General features: G+C 45.7%; 1 protein-coding gene across 4 annotated transcripts in view; it reads left to right on the top strand.

The window, feature by feature from the left end:
* The window catches only part of ARFRP1 (ARF related protein 1), a 301,101-nt gene that overhangs the window by 254,580 nt on the left and 23,615 nt on the right, over window positions 1-22,906 (top strand). For all 4 annotated transcript variants that reach the window (XM_086932755.1, XM_086932758.1, XM_086932756.1 and 1 more), the window contains 2 exons: window positions 10,008-10,089; window positions 10,490-10,560. In XM_086932755.1, coding sequence (XP_086788881.1) covers window positions 10,008-10,089; window positions 10,490-10,560 — 153 coding nt within the window. The remainder of the gene's footprint in view (window positions 1-10,007; window positions 10,090-10,489; window positions 10,561-22,906) is intronic.

Raw genomic sequence — 22,906 nt, 5'->3', positions numbered from 1 at the left:
TGCCTATTGGTTTCAGCTTTTTATTATTAACAAGTAGAATTTCCATACTGTTTTTTTTTTTTTTTTTACAATGGGCACATGCAGTGAAACATTATTAAACCCATATGCCACAGGTGAGTCAGGAGAACCCATTTGTAACTTGTCAATTGGATTTTCCACAAGGGCTTTAACAAGAACTTTCTTCAAAAGCATTGACATAGATAGTTTTTTCAGTATTTAGAAAAGGGAATGGGTTGTAATGGACCCTCTACAGTGGCATAGAATGTGCGACTATTCTGTTCCTGGTGCTAAAACTGCATTGATTGTCACTCAGATTTTCTAATAGAAATCCTCTGACAAATGAAGGCATATTTATTTATGTTTTTTCATCGCTGGCTTCCAAATAGAAGTTCGCTCAAGACTGATTTGCCTTGTCCCTCGAAAGGGGAAAGAGTTTTATGATTAGGACATTTAGGCTAAATTATAGCTATGGTTTATGGGCTGGCTGAACGAATAACATTGAAGTGGTGGCGCAGACACGTTATCTGCACGGGCGAAGCAGCTCTGCTTAATAAAAGTATCAATGAACGAATCTGATCCGCATCTATTTTTCGTTAGGCCATATTTTTCATTGCTGGTCCCTTCTTGCCGTTCTATCGAATCCTGTCAACACCGAGAGAGCACAGTGGCAGCAAAGTGTAGTGTGTTCAGGAAATTAAAAGCGCCCCAAAGCCATCTCTAAATTGCACATGTAAAACACATTTTGTGCTATTTTGCAAGAAATTAAAAGTGTTTGGTTGTTATTAATCCACATTAAATTTGTAGTAACTCAGATTCACACCCCCTAAGAAAAGAGCAAATGTTTAAAATGTTATCACGCTGCTTAAGTTTTAAACATGGATGAAAAATGAAACCCATAAGGGCATAAAGTTGGTGCCTTCGCTGTGCATAAATTTGTTTTCAAAATCCCGGCACAGATCAAAAGTGACCTGCTTCTGAAAGCTCAATGCCTTCTTTGCTTGTCCCAGAATGCTCTAGTGCAGGTGCGTTTGCCAGGGGCTGTTACTGCCAGTGCAATACACAGGTGAGACGTTCCATTACTTATTTCCCAATACACCTTTTCTCCTACAATTACAGTGATCAGGCCCTTTGGCAGGTCATTATAGTACTATTCAGTGGGAAACTCCAGCTCTCTCGCCCTGGTACCATTTAGTTTACCTTATAACTGCTCAGAGCTATGGAACAGCGCGGCATTGCTAGGTAAATAGTTAGAAATGTCTTTTGGAGGAAAAATGTCTTAACTTAGTCATAATTTAGGCATTCTCCTGGAGTAAAACAACAGCTGGTGGTTTGTGCGCCAGTCACATCAAGGAAGCTGCACCGCATTATCAGCTCAATTGAACCCCCATGTTGTTCTTTATGTGCCCACAACCAGGCTCTGAAAGTTTGTTTCCCTGACATGTGGTGTGAAGGTGTATAAAGTAATGAAGCATGTTGTTTGCTTCCGGCAGTCACTGCACACTGCACGCACCACTGATCTCCTTCGTGTGGGAAATTTCCGTAATCTCACTGTTGTTTTCTTACTGAGACCTAGAAGAGCAAAAAACAGTGATTCATTTGAAACACACATAGGTGTTGTTGCCCAAAATGGTACTAAGGAGGCAGCCACCCACTTTTAAGCCCTGGTGTGGCCTACATTCAAATGGATTTGTTTCAAGTATCAATCAAATGTGACAGCCTCATGAACGCAGTTTCATCAGCAATAACCTCTTAGTCCACAAAGGCATGTGGCCATCCATCAAGACATAAAATAAATGGTAATGTAGTTAATGTAGTTTCTTATATAGCGCACGTATCACCACAAAGGGTATCTCGGCGCTTGCTTTGAGAACCCGTCCTGGTTTTTCCCTGTGGGATAGCCTAGCTGGGCACCCCCAAGGTAAAAGCCAGGCATCCCGCCGCAGGGGCCGTAGTGGAGATTGAGCAAGCTATTGCCCAGAGTTGCAAAGCGTGAACCCCTGATTCAAGTAGGCACCGAAGCGAGAATTATCAGGTCCGTGGACATTTGGGCTCCAAACCCTGCCGCGTCGGGAATTGAACCCTGGTCCCGGGCCGACCTCTGCTTCTGGGTCTGCCTCCTCTAACCGGTGAGCCACACTTCTCCGAAGAAGAAAGAAGAAAACCTGACACCTGCAAGGCTGTCTCTGCAGAACAAGAATCTGATGCAATATCAAACTATACATCAGGGTTATGTCAATGAGATTATGAGAAAGATTTCTGATGCTACTTTTCTGATTGATCCCTTGTTGGGTTATTGCCGGAGGAGCTAGGGGTTTTTTATTTTTATTTTTTTTTTTATTTTTGGAAAACCTTTATTGTGCATTTGCAGAAGTACATATACGGGCCTACAACCCACGGGCCGGCCACGAAAGAGACTGTAGCAGCACTGTCGCAAACAATACAAGGACACGGTAGCGCGTAATGAACACAGGCTGACATCAAAAAGTTACACCATTAATTAACGTGATACCGCGCCACAGGAGCTGTGAGGTTAATTTTCAAAGGTTTTTTTGTCCGCAGCAATTAAAGTCCAACATTACTGTTTCAATGTAAAACACAAGATAAAATAAGGAAATAATAAGGCAGGGCCCGTGCTGGAGTAAAACACAACGGTGGCGACATGTCCACCAGACTGATAGTGACATAGAAATCAAGGTTCCGCAGGCAGCACAGGGGTCAAGTACGGCCAACAGGGGTATCAGGATCAGTAAACCATCTGGTGTGCACCCCCGGCCACCCGCCCCCAGTCCCGACACAGGCCCAAGGCAGGAAGAAAGAGAGAAATCATAAAAAGGAAAAACAAGGCACCATAGAAACCGAAAATAAGAAAACCCATCCCCCAACCCACCACCCTACACGCATGCAGAGGCTACGGCCTACCCCCCCCCCCCAGCAGTGTGTCTGTCGCCCAATAAACCCGAAATTTAGATTAAGAAAGAAAAAGGGGAGAAAAAGGAAACGCGATAGTGACTGAAGTATGAGAGTAAGAGAAGAGAATCCAATCCCACTCCCATAGTACAGGAGCCCGGAGGAGGGCCAAAAACATTATTACCCGGGCTCCCAGCCCACACCTAATCTCCCACCTGACAATCACGACCCGCCAGAGACCATATCTGATGCAACACAAAACAAGCAACCCAGTAACCTCCCATTACATCAAAGAATGACACGATCCAAAATGCAACCAAGCAAGTGAAGAAAACCACAGCAGGGATCCCCCTTTCTGCACCTACACCAGGCCCGCCCGCACGCCGAACCCCATCCTTCAAGCAGAAATCATCAGCTGTGCCCACCAAGTACAACCCCATGCCGGTCAGAACAAAGCGTCGTCAAAAGTTCCAAAATAGAACGAGGGTCCCGATATCTGGCAGCCAGGCAAACAAAGTCAGTACAAAGATACATCACCCCTGGCCTGAGCGTTGCAGTCCCTCCGAAAATGGCCACCGCGGGAACCATGCCGAAGGCAGAACAAAGGGACAAGATGGCCGTCCCCGACGAGGAGAAAACCTGGAAGAAAGAAGTACAGGATCCCGGTCTACAAGGGGATGACTGATAAGAAGGGGGGGCTTCTCAACACATTCGGGAAGGAGTACCACCGACTGGGGAAAGGATGAAGTTCCAGTTGCAGGAGCGGCAAGGAAGTCCATCAGCCGGGACGACAAAAGACCAGGTGGAAACAGTAATGGCGGAGGCTGAGCATCAGAATGCAGGGCGGAGAGAAACAAAGTATCTTCCCTCGCGGCGATAGGCAAGGCAGCAACACTGTCTCCAAGAACCATCAGCTCCGTGGCGGGCAACTGCTGACACATAGTAACCGGACCAGGGATAGTGTCAGACAGCTGGCGTCCCGGTACAGATATCGCCTCCTCAAACTTGCGGCTCAACTCACAGGTTACCCGCCGACATGCGGAGCCAAGAGCCTCGAGAGCCACCAGAACATCCATACGCGTCGGGGCCCGCTGCGGAGCCACACAATATGGCATTTGGGTCGGTGTCCCCGGTGGACAGTAACAGGGTAGTGCAGGCAAGGCAGGACAACCCGGGGATAAAGAAGCGATCGTCTCCCCTGCTCTCGGGACCGCCATCTTCACTGCCGCAGTCCAGAAGCAAGGGGTGGGGGGAAAGAACGTTCAAAATTCTAAATGCAGCAGGCGAGGGCGCCGGCATGGGAGCAGATCACAGGGCAGAGAGGCAAACCGCAGGCGACCCCTCGCCGCTAGTCGGAAGGCGGCCCCCGGCGCAGGCGGCGCCGCCAGCCGGAGCTGAGCCAGCCCTCCAGCCGAGTCACTCCAGAGAACAAAGGGGGTAGGGGTCCCGTCTCGCCAGCGCCCACCGCATCCAAGCCTGGAGAGCCCCCGAGTAAGTAGCAATGACCTCGTCAATCCACGCCACCAGCAGCAATTCCGGCGGGAGTTGCAGTGTCCCCCGTGTCAGTCCACCGGGGCACCGTCGTCTCGCTGCGGCCAGCAAAGCGGAGCCCAGGAGGATACCAATGGCGGGCGGCTCTCGCTACCGTATCTTCGTCCACACGGCCAGTAGAGACCTCGGAGGAACGCGGTCGAGATCTGCGCACTCATGCGGTCGTGGCGCCGCGGCAGTTTTCAGGATTGGTGGCAGGATACCGGCGTGGGAAGAAGAGGCTCGCGGAGCTGGGAGCCTACACGTCCGTCCTGTCGGCCATCTTGGCTCCTCCCCGAGCTAGGGGGTTTGATGCCAAATGCTGCTGTCTCAGCCGGAGATTTCTGTTTTAACAGCCTGTAATCTGCTTTCTCTGCCGAACTGATCCAGGATAAAAATATGAAGGAAAATTGAATATGAATTGTAATAACGTGTTACGATTTCCTTCAACAGTGTGTGTAAGAAAGGACTAGGAGGTAACAACTGAGAACTGCACACAATTAGCAAGGTTTTTTTGGGACATAGAACAGGGTATTCCCACCTTAATCAGCTATATTCAAGGGCACTGGAATTATGCAACAGGGAAGGGCTAAATAATGCGGCTGGGTTGACTAAACTATCTGCCAAGAAAAGGCAAATTATGTGGCACATTATCTGATGGTATTACTTCATACTGTTGTCATTTTTTCAACATGTTAACACTGGGCAGAGGTTTGACCACATTAGTTCCAGATTACACATAATCAGCTGAAGGGTGACCAGTCAACCTTTGTGTGAATGGCTTTCAAGTGTGACGAGCTGTTTCGCTACGTTTTTAGTAGTGTGGAAGCATTCCAAGTATATACTTTTGTGCGCTAAATAATAACGAACAATAATATTTTGATGGTACTATAGATTCTGAGTTTTGCTTTGCATTACCTCGACATGTTGATTTACTAGTGAGTTTTGTTGTACAGTACTTACTATGATTGTGAATCTTATAAAAACATAATGGAGCCTGAAACAGTACATCCTGATACTGTGACGAGCTGCTCTTTGGTGGTGTGATGTGTCTTATGATGTTACAAGTTGCCTTGAGCTCTGATGTTGTGATGGGTTGCAGTGAGCAATGATGTGATGCAGTAGTGTCCCTTGAATTGTGATATTGTATTGAGCTGTGATGTGTTCATATGCTTTGTTGAGTGCTATGTTCTGTCTTGTTATACTACATGGTGTCTAGTGATTTTTTTGTATAGATTTGAGAATTGTCAAACATTTCTTCTTGCAACCTCAAAATTTCTAGAAGAAAACTATAACTAGTGTGAAGCTTAAGAAGCTGTAAAGCTGAGCATTCGCATGTAAATCAGGACTTTGTGACTATGTTGTGTATAAGTGTATGTCTGATATGTAAACTCACTGATCACAGATGTCACTGCCTTATTGATGGCCCTGCATTTGCCACCAGCCAGACACAGGATCCAGTTTACGACCTGCTGTATTCGCACTTTCAAAATCCACCAGCCGCCACTGCAAACCTTATAGGTGTGTGGGTAGCCTGTTGTAACCTCACACCCCCATTCTGTCTCTAAGACAGATATTCGATTTGTGTATCAGAGAGAGCTGTGTATCAGAGCCTGAAAAAAGTGATTGCTAGGCCACTTTTGAGCAAATCCCATTATAACTAGGGGACCAAGCAATTTTAGGCGAGTTATTACAATCCCTTTTATCCAAGAGTATGGATAGTGTCAAAGATGTCTAATGTTCTCCACGAGCATGTGATTGTCTCAGTACCAATATAGTCTGTTTCACTCCTCAAATGGAGCTAACTGCTTTGCTTAGAGTAACCCTAAAAAACATTATAGAAATAGTGAACAGTGGAACCTTTAGTCTCGTTTGACCAATCTGTGTTTTTTTTTTTCCAAAACAAATTTTATGGATAGATTGCACACATGGCACAGCCCTCCGCGTTCCGGAGAAAACTGCAAACAAGTTGACAGCATCAGATTATTGGCAATCTATACATTATTGAAAACAGCGAATAGCCGTAACATCATCCCGCTCTACACCCTCCCCACCCCCTAACCCCCCCCCCCCGACTGCCAACTCCGCCCTCCTGGACCCCTCCCCAACCCTCTGCACGATATCGTCTCATACCTGAAGGAACTCTCACTTACGTAACAGTGTACACACATACTCCAGCACTGAAGGGGCCCGGGAATCTTTCCAAGCCTTAGCCACATCTCTCTTGGCAATGGTGAGGCCCAGCAACAATAGATGTCTTTTGTATACGTTTCCCCCCCACCCCTTCTAGTACATGTAAGAGGCCTAACGGTGGAGTACGGGGAAGTTCCCATCCCAACACCTCAGACAGTCCCACACCCCGTTCCAGAACCTGATCAAGACGCTACAGTCCCATACCGTGTAGATTAAGGTGCCCACCTCCTGGCCGCATCTCAGACAGTCCGGGGACGCAATCAGACCAGCCAGCCACAGTCTCTCCTTGCACAACAAGCTTCAAGTGGCCTTTTTCCTGAAGTGTCCAGTGGCTACTGGACTTTAACTGGACCTTGCTGTTGGCTCCTCCTGATACTCAGAGAGGCTCTAAGTGCCCTCCCCTGAGGTCCTGCAGGCCCTAGAAGTGTACTCATGTGGTTGTTTTGCCACCAGAACATAGTTTGGAAACATTAAAATAATTTGCTCCAGAGCCTCAGCGTTACCCACTGCGAAAGTTACTGAGTGGCAATACCATAGAGGTAGAGTGAATGTCAGCTTTGTCCCACCGATAGAGCTCTTCCCTTCCCAAAGTCATTTTCCACTTTGGGACGCAGAAGTTTTTTCAAGCAAAAATTGTAAAGCTCTAGAGAATCAGCAGGACTAACCTGCGGTTCAATGGCAGCAACTACAGATTCAGCTTCAACACGTACAGATGGGATTATCAACTGACTGAAAAAAGTGTCAAAGTCCATTTCTGAATTAGAACTTGGATTTTTTTTTAACTTGGACTTCCATACTTTTCACCGGGCTCAATCCACTTGTTGTATCTGACAAGGGCTCCATCGCAGTTTGCCTTAAACCACAACTAGGTCCCGGTATACTGTGACCATTTACTGTCATTGCCGCTTTGCACTTTGTGGTGCTATTTCTATGTAAAACTTTTTTTAAATATCTCCAGTTCTCCTTATTTGATTTCTTTTTCTTTATCATGTCACTTTGTTTATTACATTTTACTCTATTCTAATTCAGTTTGGGATTTTTAGTTTGTGGTAGTTTTGACTTGCCCCAAGTTAACATTCTGCTCTGTGCCATAGCTACCAGTGTGTTTAGCTCAAATTCATTTAGTGACTTGGAGGATTCACCCTGACAAGAGTTGTGATTAGTCTTTGAGGTGGGTGTTGCCTGAGGTGGGTGTCCGAACATTACTAAAACATTATTCTAAAATGGCACTTTTGGCGACCCTACTGGTAGAAACTAAAAACAGTCCTCATTCACAGTGCATAATTTGAAATGCTCCTGTCGAACATCCTGAAAACTAAGGAAGTGAGTAACACGTCAAACATGACTGTTCTATTCTCTTTACCGAAAAGTTCAAATAACTCAATAAAGCAGAGCACACCCTGTCATATCCGCCTCAATAAATGCATTAGCCTCTGCTTCAGTTTTCACAGGGGTAGTCCGCAGATCATAACTTAAATATTGCATTCGTAAATCAGTCAGTCGTGGGCAGGTACAAATAATTTGAATCCCCATTTCCCTGCCCAATTTACAGAGCTGGCAGTTTTCATATTCAGGTTAATACCGTACCATGAGGTCATAAACTAATAAATACTATGTAGATTTTGGCAGTTCATAAACCATAGTTCAACATGTGGATGAAAAGGATCTATACATTATTTCTGAGCTCCAATCATAGTTTACATTAAATGTAATGATTGGACGCAAGTTAAGACAAGCTACCTGTTCACAGGCAACTGAAAATCCAGTAATTTAAAATTGTTTTTCAAAGGTTTGTACCAGAGGTTCCGAGAAGTTGTCTCCCCTCCCAATTATTATTGAAACCTATTTGATTTCTAGGGCTACTACATGGTCACAAGAGAAATCCTTTCATGAAGAATGATGTAGTCTATCCGCAAAAAGCTTTTTCCAAATGTAGCTGATCTAGTAATGCATAGTGCACCTGCAACCGCTGACAATTTGGTTCAGTCTCTCTCCTGTGGGGTTCAGTGACGAGTTGAAAACCTCTCCCAAATAGGCATCACTTTTAACACGTTGAATTTTTCTTCCATTAATAGGCCATAGAAAGTTGCATTTCTTCTCTCCAAACTTAAGATCTTAGTCTCATTCAGGTTGTCAGTCAAGCTGACATTAACCCCTTCGCTGCGGCGGCTATTCCGCCGCAGCGCTAAGGGGGTGGGGCGGCCGCGCGGCGGCTCCATACTAGTGACGGAACCGCTCCGTCACCGCTCGCGGGTGAGCTGTGCTTGTGACAGAACGGTTCCGTCACGAACCCGCCCGCCCATTAAAGCGTCAGCGCAGGCGCAAAATCAGCGCCGCGCAGGCGCGGCGAGCGGGCCGTGACAGAACCGTTCCGTCACAAGCACAGCTCACCCGTGGCTTGTGACGGACCATGACCAAGACCATGCCCTGGTTGATTTCATTTCACCAAGTCAACAGTGCCCATCATTATCCTGAAACAAAAATTACGTAACCTAGGCGGAAGGAGTTGTAAAAACTCTCTTGACAAGGTAAGGTATAGAGGTCAAGGGGGTAGAACGCAACCTTGTTTTTGGACCTTATTTGGTTCCATTCCATTGCTATATGTACCACCCTCAAACGTTGACCCATGTATCTAAATGCAATATGTTTAGGAGTGTTATTAAGCCTGTGTCCAGGCCTATCCCCAGTTACCTTCCCCATAAATGGTGGTGACTGGTCTTATTAAAGGCTACCGAATAGCTGACACATGTATACGTGAATACATATATATGACTTGGGGCAAAACCATTTGATTATCAATAGACTGAAATTTTTTCAAAAGTCTTGTTGTTTCTGTAAAATTTGCACATCCAATTGATCAATTCCAGCAAATGAGACGAATAAGGTGGGCATAGATTTTGCTTTCAGTTTCATGTAGGGCAATTATTCTCTAACTGGCTGAATCAAGTTTCAAACACTTTTTGTAGATTGGATCCAGATGACTTACTGACTTGGAGTTTAGAATCTCACAAGTAAGTTCTGGTCACTTTCCAAAACACTAGCAACACTTTATAGGCTCAGAAATTAGGACCAGCCTGTAATAATGCTATTGTAGACCACTAGGTCCGAACGCTCTCAAAGATGTAGCCGGTCTGTTGACTTTATTATTCATGCTAAGGAACAGTTCCTACAATAATGAATAATGGTGACATTGAACATCTCTTTTCATCCATGGTATTCTCCAAACTGTGTCACACAATGCATTAATGGGAGCCTTCCACTGCCCCTCTTGTATCAGTCGATAGAAGACTGCTCAGTACTTCACCTTTTCAATTAAGAGACTCTGGCAGTGATTGGCAGCAAATATGTTGTTCCTTAATGTTTTTCTTGCCTTTCAGTATTATGCTGAATCACATGGTGTGATTTACGTCATCGACTCGACGGATGAGGATCGTCTGTCTGAATCTAAGAGAGCGTTTGGTGAGCCAGCACTTCTGTTTTTTGTGTTCAAGTAATATGCATGGGATGCAGCTGGGTTAACTTTTGTTTCTGTGTGTGCTTCTGAAGATGGTCCTATCGTGAAAGTGTACGTGTGGTCCAGTGGTTGAATTCCCAAATTCGAAAAAAAACAAGGAGCCCTAATTTTATTCACCAAGTTCTTCACTTGAGTATTATTCGGTGATCCTGATCAAATTGCTGTAACTCTCTGTGATTCCTTTCTCTTCTCTGCCAAATGTGTGGCTACTTGCAAACTGACTAAATGAAATAGACAAGCACAGGCTCTGGAAGTGGATTGCTCTGTGTAACTTACAGGTGATTAATTTTGGAATTTTGCATCTTTCAATGCTTCTCATTTACTTACTGTCTTTTTCTCTGACAGAGAAAATGATTTCAAGTGACGTGTTGGAGGGCGTTCCCATTCTGGTTCTTGCCAACAAACAGGATGTGGAGGTAAGGATTGGTTTTTGCATTTCTGCTCCTTTGTTTCATGATACTTTGAGGTGCCTGTTCCATGGTGGGACAGGACTGGATGAAACCATTTTGGGGCAGAACTTTACTGTTTGAGGGAGAGTGGCCCTTGGTGAGAAGACAAAGCATGAAGTCCTGGAGGTCTGTGACCTCTCCTAGCAGGAAGCCTTTTTGATTTATCCTAAAGTGACCACTTAGTGATTCCTAAAGATTTTTTTTTTAACTATTCCCGACCTAAAAAGTGGGCCATTGGCAGATTTGTTTCAATTTGATTCTCCAGTGGCCTTTTATTGTTAATGACCACTACTTCACCAGGCACAGGAGCTTGACTCAGCTAATAAAACGGCTTTAAATGGATACCCTCGATTTCCTTGTATGTACCTTCTTTACAAGTGCTGAACTAGATTCAGAAATATTGTCAGTCCTAGCGAGTCACTAGTGCAGTGATGGACCGGGCAAGTTTGGTTTTGGAGTCGCTCACTTCACCAGAAGTAGCACAGTGGGTCCACATTGGGAAACACGGGCCAATTTTATCAGTTCCTTTTTTCAGTGCCTTTACAGATGCAGGATCTTGGCCCTCTAAGTATTCTTTGTTTTCTTTCTTCAGGGTTTTCAATTTTTTTTGCATATTTTGGGCTTGACCTACACATTGTTTATCCTTTAAATCCTAAGTCTTTAAACCATGTGCAGAGTGCGGAAAACATGTCTATTATGGGCCCACACTGAAAGTGCTGTGGTTAATGTCTTGTGGTTTCCTTGTGCTTTTAATGCTCACAAGTGGATGATAAGGCCGTTGGAAATAGGAAGCTGAAGTTGATGTAGGCAAGGACATCTACAAAATCATGCTTCCCTTCCAGAAACAATTCTCCGGTTGGCACCACCACAAATGAATTGAAAGCAGAAATGCTCAATCTCCTCTTCACATAGAGAGGAGGCACAGAAAGTCCAGGTATCAGGCTGATTCCTCTTCACAGCTAGTGGCCATCCTCAAGGCTGTTTCACATGTGATATTTCCTTTGACAAGTGCATCTTATTGAGGCCTTGCAGGAGACCATGATGGTGATTTCAATGTGTAATCCCTCTGGCATGAATGTTGGTGCTGCTGCACATCCATCTCCACAATTAGCTCTCCCACCTCTGTTGCGGCTCCTCCTTTCATACCTACCCACCGCAGTAAAATCGATCTTTGCTTCTCAGAACGTCAGCATTATGGCCACGATAGATTGGCATCCTTTGTAATGGGTTTGAAGATAATCTGAGGCCAACACGTTCTGTGTATATTATCGAGTAACTCTACTTTTTTCGTAGGAGACCTTCATTCACTTTTTCGATCACCTACCCCACGCACACACAAACATAAGAAAACAATACATTTCTTTCTGCAGGAAGGTATCCTAGACAGAGGAACCAAATCAGCAACCGTTCTGGGTTGCTACTCCAGATGTTTTTTGTTCCCAAGATATTGTGTTGTTTAGATCCAGTCATAGATATCCGATACCGCAACAAGTTTCTCAAAACCCGAGAAGTTCAAGGTGATCACACCATTTCAGATCCTGCAAGCCATTCATGTGCAAGACATGGAGGTGTCTCTGGATTTGCAGGATACCTTTTTTCAATCACCGGTTTTGAACCCCATAGGGTACCCCAAATATACCGATGAAGAATACTTGCTAGAAGTTTGTAGGTTTGCATTTGTCACGTGTTGAGCCCTCAGAGTCTTCACAAAGTTAATGGCAGTGGTGCTGTCCACCGTTATAAGCAGGTGTATTCCTACCTAGCTGACTGCTTGATAAAGGTGCCCTTGGGGGTTATCCCCAACTGGGAGAAATCATCCCCTATTTTCTTTCAACATCTGCTATATATTGGACAGTACTGGGCAGCGAGGGCCTCGGAACATGTTTGTGGGAAAGAAGATGGGCCACATTCACTAACTGTGTCCACTAGTTTTTTTTTCTAACTCTTGGGACTGCATTTTCCTTGTTCCTTGAGAGACATTGCAAATGAGACAATTACAGTGGGCTCAACATCAATGGAATCAATTATGTAGTCCGATCACTGGCAGAGTGCTTCTCCCTCTGTTGGACTCTGACGATATTAGTTGTCCTCCATCTTTCAAGGGAGAGCAATTTTCCCCTCTGTGTCTTTAAGTGAAGTGACTCGAGACGTTCTGTTACTGGGCTGGCGAGGCTCATCTAAGCGACATGGAAACAATTGCTCTACGCTCCCCACATGAAAAGATGCTAGACGTCAACTTCCTTAGATTTTAGAAAAATACACCAAACATTGAGGGCTTTCTTACTCTAGATTCAGAACAAGCAAGAAGATGTGCAGACATCACAGCAGCAGTGTTTTATGTTGATAGACCATGGGACGTAGAACCCAAATCCATGCAAATAGACAGTAGACTTTTTTTCTTGGGCTGCAGACTGAGGAGTTGGTCTGACACCAGTTCGCCTGGTGGGGGAACAGGAGATAAAAACAGACTATCGGAGCATGCTCTCCGGCAAGGCAAGAAGTAGACCACATTTTAAGGTATGGAGATATTGCTGAAATAGATCTGTTTGCAACATAACTACGTAAAGGGTTTACCCGTGCAGATTACTTATAGTTATGTGTGCAGAGTTCCGAAACCCAACTCGAAGTCTCCGCATATGTGAGTATACATTTTAGTAGTAAATTGAGAAGGACACAGGAAAGTGGCTTAAAGGGGCAGATTTCCTATAAAAGGGACGGGATTAGGTAGCAGTAAGTGCAGTGCTTAATTTGAGCCTGGGCTTGCCGGCACCTAATTATGAGGGCCGTGTCTATGTCACGGCGGCCGCGGCATTGATTAAAGTCAGTCAGCTGTGTAAATGAAAGTCTCCACTGTAAGTCGTGACTCGTGCACTGGTCCGCGCTCCTTGGCTTAGTGTTAGTTTACTCTTGACTGCGGGGCAGGGCTCGTTGACTTAGTGTTAGTTTACTGCCGGGGGGGGGTGACGTGTTGCCTCTCTTAAGTTCACACGAGTCTGAGGCACATTTCGCCACTCTGGGAGGAACTGCCCGAAAGAGAACAGCTGAGCAGTGCCTCATAATTCTCCTGCCTCAGGCTGATGATGATGGAAAATACATTGATCTCCCCGGCGTATTCTCCTGACCTGCTTGAAAAGCTGCGCAGCCCCCAGAGCAGGTCAGCCTTCTCCAAAAAGCACCTCCTCCCCCCACTCTCTAACTTCCGCCCCCGCCTCTCCGCTGGCGCTGGTGCTTCCTGCCCCTACAGTGATCCTGACGTCCTGACGTCACTCTGATAGCGGAAAAAGCGGGCATTTGATTTTCCTTTCTAGAGAGAGAGCATTTGAAAATAAATAATACAGTGGGTCACGGCATGCTCCTTCAGTCCTTAACCATGTCTGCCACAATGCCACCGGACTGCCCGTACAAGCCCCGGGAGCAACCACTGTAAGAAGAGGGGCAACACAAGGGTGCAGCTTCTATATCCTGTTTGATATTTGAAGATTCGGCTGCGGCAGTGACTCCTTCCATCGCACAGGGCTGAGGCTGCCAGTCCACTCCAGTGCCGTTCGTGAAGGCGCCAAGGGGAGCAGAGGTGGCGCGGACCGGCTGTGAGAAGTTTTCTGTTCTATAATATTTAACCCCCCCCCCTATGCACCTCGAGTATGGTGGAGTGGCACAGTCGAACATCACAGTGCTTGGCACTGGCAGCTTAAGGGAACAGATGAAAGATGACATCTCAAGTGCACCCACCAGTTAAATGCTACATCTTTTAAACATCTTTAATTAGAAGAATGTCAGCAGACATATGAACAACATAGATCATTAGTAAACCAACTGGCCCATGCACTAGGGAAGGTGACAGTATGTGGCAGCGATGCATATCCATAGATAGTCAATGCAAGCAAGCGTCCCCACCCCCCCAGCGCCCCCCAGGTGCGTGCAGGGTTCTTATCACTAGTCTTTTAGCCAGCAGTACAGGGTTTGTTTATATCTCCAGCACAAGTTAGGACCCCTGTTCTCGGGCCCTAGAATAGACCCTTCCTATCTGAGGCAAGGTCATCCACCCTGGAATCAACATGTCCGTCTTCTCCCCGGGTCGTCCTCCTGCCCAGTCTTCTCTTCTAACCACTTTCAATCGCAGTTCTTCCGCCAGTGCCCATTCCAAGACATTTTTGGTCTTTTTTAGGGCTCGCCTGCTGATGCGCTTCTGCGCATCGCTGGCGAAGCTCTATTACGGCTTATCCAGTGTTTAACCACCACTGGCGATTCCACTGGCGATTCCTTCAAGTGCATGTGCTTTTTAGGTCATTGCGCAAGCGCAAGCCCTAAAAAGCGCGTGCACAATGCCACCAGCCGCCTGCCTGCCTGCCTCGCATTACCACATCAAAGTCAGCCCAGCCCCCCTCCCAACAAGCTTCTCAGCGTGTGCTCTGCCTCAGGCCGGCATTTCTCCTCCCCATATTATTCACTGCTCGGCCTGCTGCTCCCCATGTGTCTCGTCACCCTTCCTCCCTCGTTGGTTTTTGAACGCCTATTTATAACAGTGAAAGCATGTTGAAACTTGAGAGGTAATTTTAATGTGTGCGTATCATCAGCTTTCAAGCACAGGCGGATCAAAGGTCGAGTACGGATAGGAGATTCGGAAAGACAACACATATTGCATTACAACAATAATATTTCCAACTACCACTGAGACACGAGGCAGGACATACCTCTCCGTTAGCTGTGCAACACCCATTATTCCCCAAACAAACTGTTATTTGTGTACAAACCCGCTTCAGAGTACAATCTGCGGGATAGAGGAAAAAGCAGTAGATTTTATTATGCTCGAGGGCGCGCGGCAGGCACATCACTTCTATAGAGCAACCCGGTCTATTACTACGCAGCAGACACGTACTTCGAGGGACGGCATTCTTTAAGGAAGGGCTTGGGAACTTTCTAGCAGACAATTTAAAAGGATGCTGGCTGCAAACACACTTCTTAGCACCATTTCCACGCCACACTGCTCTTGTTTACCCAAGGAGTTTACCGCCCCCGGCTGCTTGTTTTCTCTTGTTCTGGATTCGAGTGTGTGTCCCTTTGAGACTCCTCACATAATGGAGGGCTTGTCTGCCCCGAGTTTAAAATTATGGTGGACTATGCCGCTTCCTTCCCAGATTCTTCGCCTTACTGCTTTACTTAACTTTTTATCTGCTTCCCTGTATTTGCAAGCCATTTGCTTTCCCACACCTTGTTAGACGCGGGGTTGGCCAGCGCCAGCGCCAGCAGCGTCATATTACTTCTCCAGATGGGGGCGGGGTATTGGGACCACTAACGCACTGAATGCACTTAGCTTTTTTTAATCAAGGAGTTTACGATCTGTTAAAGCACCAAGCACGTTACATACTGTGATGTTTGCACACTTCATCTTTGTACTGTAGTTATCTTATTCGTCCAGCACTTTCATCCAACAGGGCGCCCTTGACTCCCTAACATCAGTACTGTACCCCACCATAAAGCTCCAAGCATACTGTATCCCAGGGGCGGCTGGTGACATTTGAAAGTGGTGAGGCGTAAACTAATTTGCATATTGCACCGCGAGCGAGCCCGCACCACCTTGCATCCATCCATACATCATTCATGCATTCACCCATCCATTCACCCACCCATCCATCCTGCATCTATATATCAATTATTCATGCATCCACCCATCCATCCATCATGCATCCACCCATCATGCATGCATCCATCCATACATCATTCATGCATCCACTCATCCACCCACCCACCCATCCTGCATCCATACATCATTCATTCATGCATCCACCCATCCATCCACCCACCCACCCATCCTGCATCCATACATCATTCATTCATGCATCCACCCATCCATTCACCCACCCATCCTGCATCCATACATCATTCATTCATGCATCCACCCATCCATCCACCCACCCATCCTGCATCCATACATCATTCATTCATGCATCCACCCATCCATCATGCATCCACCCATCATGCATGCATCCATCATTCATGCATCCACCCATCCATCCACCCACCCATCCTGCATCCATACATCATTCATTCATGCATCCACCCATCCATCCACCCACCCATCCTGCATCCATACATCATTCATTCATGCATCCACCCATCCATCATGCATCCACCCATCATGCATGCATCCATCCATACATCATTCATCCACCCATCCTGCATCCATACATCATTCATTCATGCATCCACCCATCATGCATGCATCCATCCATGCACCCATCCACCCACCCAATAATCATTAATGCACCCACCCTGCATCCCTCCATCATTCATGTATTTTTATGACCATATAACTTGCACACAGCTTGTCAGTGTTCAATACCAGTCTCGAACCTTGTACTCCAGCACCAATGATACATGATTAATATTAACTGTTTTTAAAACATGTATTTATTCGACACCAATTTCACACCTTAGTCGGAACATCATTTTTATGTGTTTTTTAAAACATCTATTTATTTAACACCAAAGCAATGTATAAATTTTGATGGCTCGATAAGAGGCTCGAACCTGGTTTCACAGCACCCAAGTTGGCCGCGCTAACCGTCAGACCACATCCTCTCCCCTTTGGTGTGGCCCTGCAGTTTTGATGGTACATATTCATACCAAAGTCATGTATACATTTTTACAACTTCGTGCCGTGAAATAAACGGGTGACCTGGAATAGACGCACACATTTCTGCAGCAGATGCTTTAACACACTGAACTATCTCAAGTCATTTCAGCTTGCGGAGTTAATGTGTGTCTGAAAGGGTAAAGAGAACCGTGCCAAGGAAGTGCGTCTAGGTCCAAAATAGCTGTCTATTCGCTACTGGTCAAATTTCTACGCAGACGACCTTTGACATATGTACGTGGCCAAAAGCAATATATTAAATTGCATTTGCTTACAGATTAGACTATTGATTAAAGAAACAACTAATTCTGCGTCCAGCACTCCTTGCAGGACCCGGGCTTTAGTATTGACCAGCCAATCGGATTGGCTGGGGGGGCACCATGACTGCTCGCCCAGTCGCCCTGTTTAACCCCGGGGGCTGCGGCCCGCCCCCTGGTCCTCTCTCTAAGGGGAACTGCACAGGGTAAACAATCTGCGCATGCGCTGGCTAGTTTCTGCCCAAAAATACACTTGCGCAGCAGGCCCAGCCATCCCCAAAATCCCCCCCGCGCGCGCACTCCGGGAAAGTCGGGAGTCTCCCGGATTCCCGGCCGGCGGGTAGCGCAATTATTTTAATGTTAGCATTTGTATATTAGTTACGATGCGGTGGGTCCATGGAGCTTAGTGGGGCTACTCCCCTACGCCCCAATGGACGCACCGCGCCTGCTGTATCCCGCCATAAAGCTCAAACGTTTGGTTAAAAGTAACCCATCACATACCAAGATTGCAGCAGTGGTTCCCTCTGAAAGAAAGCATCGCTCTGTATATCAAGGCAAGTGATGAAAACATGGCTTGCACTTTGCTTTGTCTAGTTTCAGTCAAATAAGGATCTCCCTCTACACATCTCCCCCTCTGCCATTACAAATTATATAAATTATTTAAGTATTAATTATTTAAGGAAATTAAAAGCATTGTTATTTGTAATATCAATACATCTAAGTCACGTAAATACGAAACATGTTGCATTACAAATGCTATTGGTGTCACATTTGCGAAAGTTATAACTATTGGCATTGTAAATGACAAAGCTATTAATTTAACTATTTGAAAAAATAACACATAAATAAAAAAAAAAAAACATTTATATAACCAATAGCTCAAACTTTCCTAATGCGAGCCCTATTGCATTTCCAATGCTTGTTTTTAATAGGAGGCCCTATATTTGACCGCCAATGAATCGCCAAAAGTGAGGCTAATTTTGCAAATTTATGATGCATATATCCCTGTCTGGGTTTAGCCCCAATGCCCACTAGGCCGTGCTGTATCACTGTCTGGAGATTGATGTGGGTCACCTGTTTTGTCACTGCAGCATCCCAAGAACCCCTCAGTATTCTACACGTCATGTGTAGGTCTGAGGCCTCTTGTTCAGCACGTCTTGGGCATCTATAGGTTCTATTGGGGTCTATTCATTGTACTGTAGTGGGTGCAGGCATGTGCAGTGAATGGAACTGAAGTGTGCCAGTTTAAATCTGGCATTGCTGCCCACTTCTTGGACTTGAGCACAGCCCCCCCCCCCTCGTCTGTCAAGGGGCTCTGCAGTTCTCTGTCCCATGCTGCTGTGCCTTCATCACTGCAGGCCTGTCCTCTATTACCGCGTTATACAAATCAAATGTGACACTAGCGCACTACCCTTCATGCCCTACGGGATCGATTCCATCCCTGAGGAAGCCCAGGGCACCTCCGGTAATACAGTCCAGATCTTTCCTGCTTTGTGTGCTAGTTTAGCAGGTTGTAAGAATTCCGTGTAGCTGCCGAGTTTCCATGTGTGATGTGCTTCTCCAGTCCAGGTTTTTTCCTCTGATTTACGGGACGTGCAGTCCTGTGTTATACTGAAATAAACAGGACTACAAGTCCCAGAATTCAAGGGAAAAAACGTGGACTGGAGCAGCACATCACGGATAAACCTGGGAAACTTGAGAATGACTCCTCTGCATTAGTTGTGACAATCAGCATTAGGCCTGCATCTTCCCAGCAGCAGCAGAGTCCTGTGGATGGAACACCTATGACAGGCCAGGCTGTCCAGTGTGATGTCACGAAGACCGCACTAAGTGCAGAGAGAGGAGAGGCCTCCCCTGCAGCAGAGACAAGAACAGGCCCCCGACCTTACTTTCGTTTAGGTTCCGAAAACAACGGAAGGCTGTTGTTACTTCTGGTGACAAAAAGATGTCAAATTGGATTTTAGAAGAACAAGGTAAAACACATTTTTATTAACTTGGGTTTTTAAACTTGATGTGTGCTTCAGTTGAAGGCTCAAGTAGAATTCAATTGCAATTGCCAGAATGCATCTCGTATTTTTATGAATGTCTGCTTACACTGTGCTGTGATCGTTAGCACATTATTAAAACATTAATCAGCTATCATTTAGGTGATTTGGGATGAAGATGAGAACATTCAGTCTCAGAGCGTATAATATAAAAGGGTCGAATATTGGCAGTGATTGTTTATTTTAAGCGGGATCCACTTGTCACCTCAAATGGCAGTGTTTGTAGTCTGTCGCAGGTGCTGCCCTCAGGGAATGAAAGGGTGTCTTAAGCTGTTGTTGACATTGAGAAGATCTCAAACAGCTCTCCTACCAGTGGTACCCAAGAGGCTGGTGCGCTGCACAGCTCCCGTTCTAGAAGTTAGTAGCGCTAGCTCTTTTTCATTTTAATATCTGCGCTTTCTAACGAAAAGTCATGTTTTCTATCAAAAGAAGTTTACCGTATATGTACCCAGTCTATCAGTGACCTTGCAAAAACACACGGCAAAGTGCATTTGGCGGTGTGTAGAGGTGCATTAGATGGCTTTGCTGGACTGTCATCCTGTCCATGCTGTAGGTGTGATAGGTGAGTTCGGCAGGTGCATGAGTACTCCCCCCAGAGCACTAAATCTGTCTCTAGCAAGATCTAAAAACATGCAAAAAATGGATCCTTTAGTTTTGTTTTGACATTGCTTTCATCCATCAAGTAGAAGATACAGTAGCCAATGACTGAGCCATCAACTCAGGCTGAGGTCATCCAAACCCACATCATAAGCTGAATCCCCTACCCCGAAACAGACATCCAATCACAAATATTAGTGCACTCAATAATACAATTGTGATGGTGCTAGGAAATGCTCCCCTGGGCCACTAGGAAGCAGCAGGAACAGTGCAACAAGCGATGCAGACAGAATCTGTCCCATTACTTACATCTTCAAGCTGGAGAACCAGGTTCGAGCCTGGCGGGAGGCCTACACATCATGTGATTCTGGGCACGCAAATGATCACCCAATCTCACTGTGCCTAAAAATGAATGTGTCCCGTCCGTCTGTAATGGAGCTGGTGCTCATGTGAAGCGCCACTTGAAGATGTGGGTGGAGCCAATCAAGTGGGTGGAGCCAGTGTAGAGAGTGGGCGGAGCCTGAAAAGTGGGTGTGGCCTCCGACAAATTTTTCAGCACCTGCACTTCATATTTTACAAATTAAGCACTGAGTAAGTGGGGTTAGAGAGGGATTTTGGGAGAGATGTCACCCACCCACACAAGAGTTAGCCCTTTGTGGCACGGGATAGCGACATGTAACTTATACTTTTTTAGTAAATGTGGACTCGGAGTTTCTAAATACAGAAAAGTAGTAAATTTGTTCAAAAGTGTAAGTTACCTTTGTGAGTCAGGCCATAGGAGTCTTTGAATATGTTTACGTTTTTGTCAAAAGTTTTTTCCCTGGAATTTCTTAAAGAACTCCTTTTCATTTAGAGTGAAAAAGCAGCGTAGTGCTCTTTATTCTTGCCTGCCTGATAAAGATGTTCACTTTTTCTAGAGTGTAGCGCCTGAGGTTTGTGTCTCCAGGGCGCTCCAAGAGGTCTGTCCTTGCACCGACACTGGTGTAAGGCCCTGGGTGGCCATGGGATCGCGAACAAAGTTCATTTGTAGGATGCCAACAAGAACTACAAATATCAGGCCTCTGTTGGAGTTGTCTTTAGAGCCTGCGCAGGGTTCTCTCCTTTACATTACAAGTGAGCCCCTGTCATGTGCAGGCGCCTTATAGCCACAGCGTATGCCTACACTGGTACCAAAGCAATGGTAAGTCATCACTAAGTGCTTGTGCCGCAGCCTTTCAGCGCTATTTATTTATTTTATTTATTTGCGTGTTTATATAGCGCTGTGAATAAATAGGGGATATGGTAGCTAAGGTTTCCACCTTTCATGGGAACAATCCTGTCCACTTGTTTACGTTTTACCATACTAGAGCTGGTAGGTGAAAAGAATTTGTGGAAAAATATATGGGCGCTTATGTGGGTTTGCCCCCTGCCTCATATTTTACCTGCGTAGCCAGCATGGCAGTAAAAATTTTGTAAAAACGTGAAACGGAGCGAAATACGCTATTTTTACAGTTTTTAAATAGAACTTAAATAGGAAACACGTGAAGAAATTACTTTAAAGGTTGAGAGAAGACTAAATTATTTCTTAACAACTAGTAAAGCGAACAGAGACGTGTTAAAAAACAATACGGTCATTATAGCAATAAAGCGGCCTCAGACTCTGTAGCGCAACAGCGGCGTCTGTGGAGAACGTCGGCGTAAACGCCCCTCTCGGAATAAACGCTGTCGGTACCAATAGAACTAGCAAAAGCTGAGCTTTCTTGGGGATTGAAACCAATTTGTCCCACTCTCCTCTCCCCCTGTAGTGTGTTTTTAGAAATGTTTCACCAGCCGACTATGACATTACCACTAGGCGGCAGCATTGCACCGAAGATTACTCCGAGCACAGATAGCGGCCTGCAAGATGTCCCAGCGGTAGAAATGATTCTTCGGGTTCTAAGAGGATTCATTGTTCGAGCCAATTAAATGGAAAAAGCCCAAAAACTGCGGCGGAGTTTGCTTTTCTTCTATTTTTTGCGAGAAAAAAAAACAGTTGACTAGTTAGATTTCCAAAATGCTACCTGCAGGGACCTTGATCTGCTCTTGTGGTTCTAGATTCACGTGTTTTGTCAAATATTCCCGCGTCTGAACTCGGCTAGGGCAGTTTCTCAGAAGCATTTTAATGTAAAATATTCTGCGTTCTCCCTCAGGAACGAGGTTGGTGCGGCCATTTTAGGTCCGGTTACAGACAGCGTAATAACTCATATCCACAATAATAATAATATACACACACAGAGGAGCATCGGGATCCGCCCCCTGCGCCCATTGGTTTGTTTGGATCATCCCGATCGACCATAGGTGCAGTGTCTGTCATTCACAGTTATTCTCTAGTCAGAGGAGTGTTTCGCCTTTACTTTTAGTTATGGCAGCAATTTGGGTGGGTGGGTGAGCCCCCTCCAGAGCTGTGTCTGGCTCGGCCTTGGCTCGTAGTTCTCTAGGACGCACGGGCCAAAAAAAGAGCCACCCTCATAATCAAAATACAGAAACCCTGCAGCGGTGGCATCTCTGCTGCACACAAGAGGGCTGCACAGTCTGTGTGTGTATTGCATCAATGGCAAGGCTGTGTGTGTCTGCAGAGGAAACTTGTTAACTGTTGCTACGCTATTGCACCTCAGTAATCCTGTAGGAATGTTTTTTTATCGCATCACGTTGAAGTATTTCTTAGGACTTTCAAGAAACAAACCCCATGCCACTTTTATTATTTTTTTCTTTCTCTGCTGATGGCTCATGGATTAAAAAACACTGCCATTTAATTATCTTTACAT

The sequence above is a fragment of the Lissotriton vulgaris genome, chromosome 7 (genome assembly GCF_964263255.1).
Source record: "Lissotriton vulgaris chromosome 7, aLisVul1.2, whole genome shotgun sequence".
Lineage (NCBI taxonomy): Eukaryota > Metazoa > Chordata > Amphibia > Caudata > Salamandridae > Lissotriton > Lissotriton vulgaris.
The sequence above is the reverse complement of the archived record's forward strand: the minus strand, read 5'-3'. Positions and strand labels throughout refer to the sequence as shown.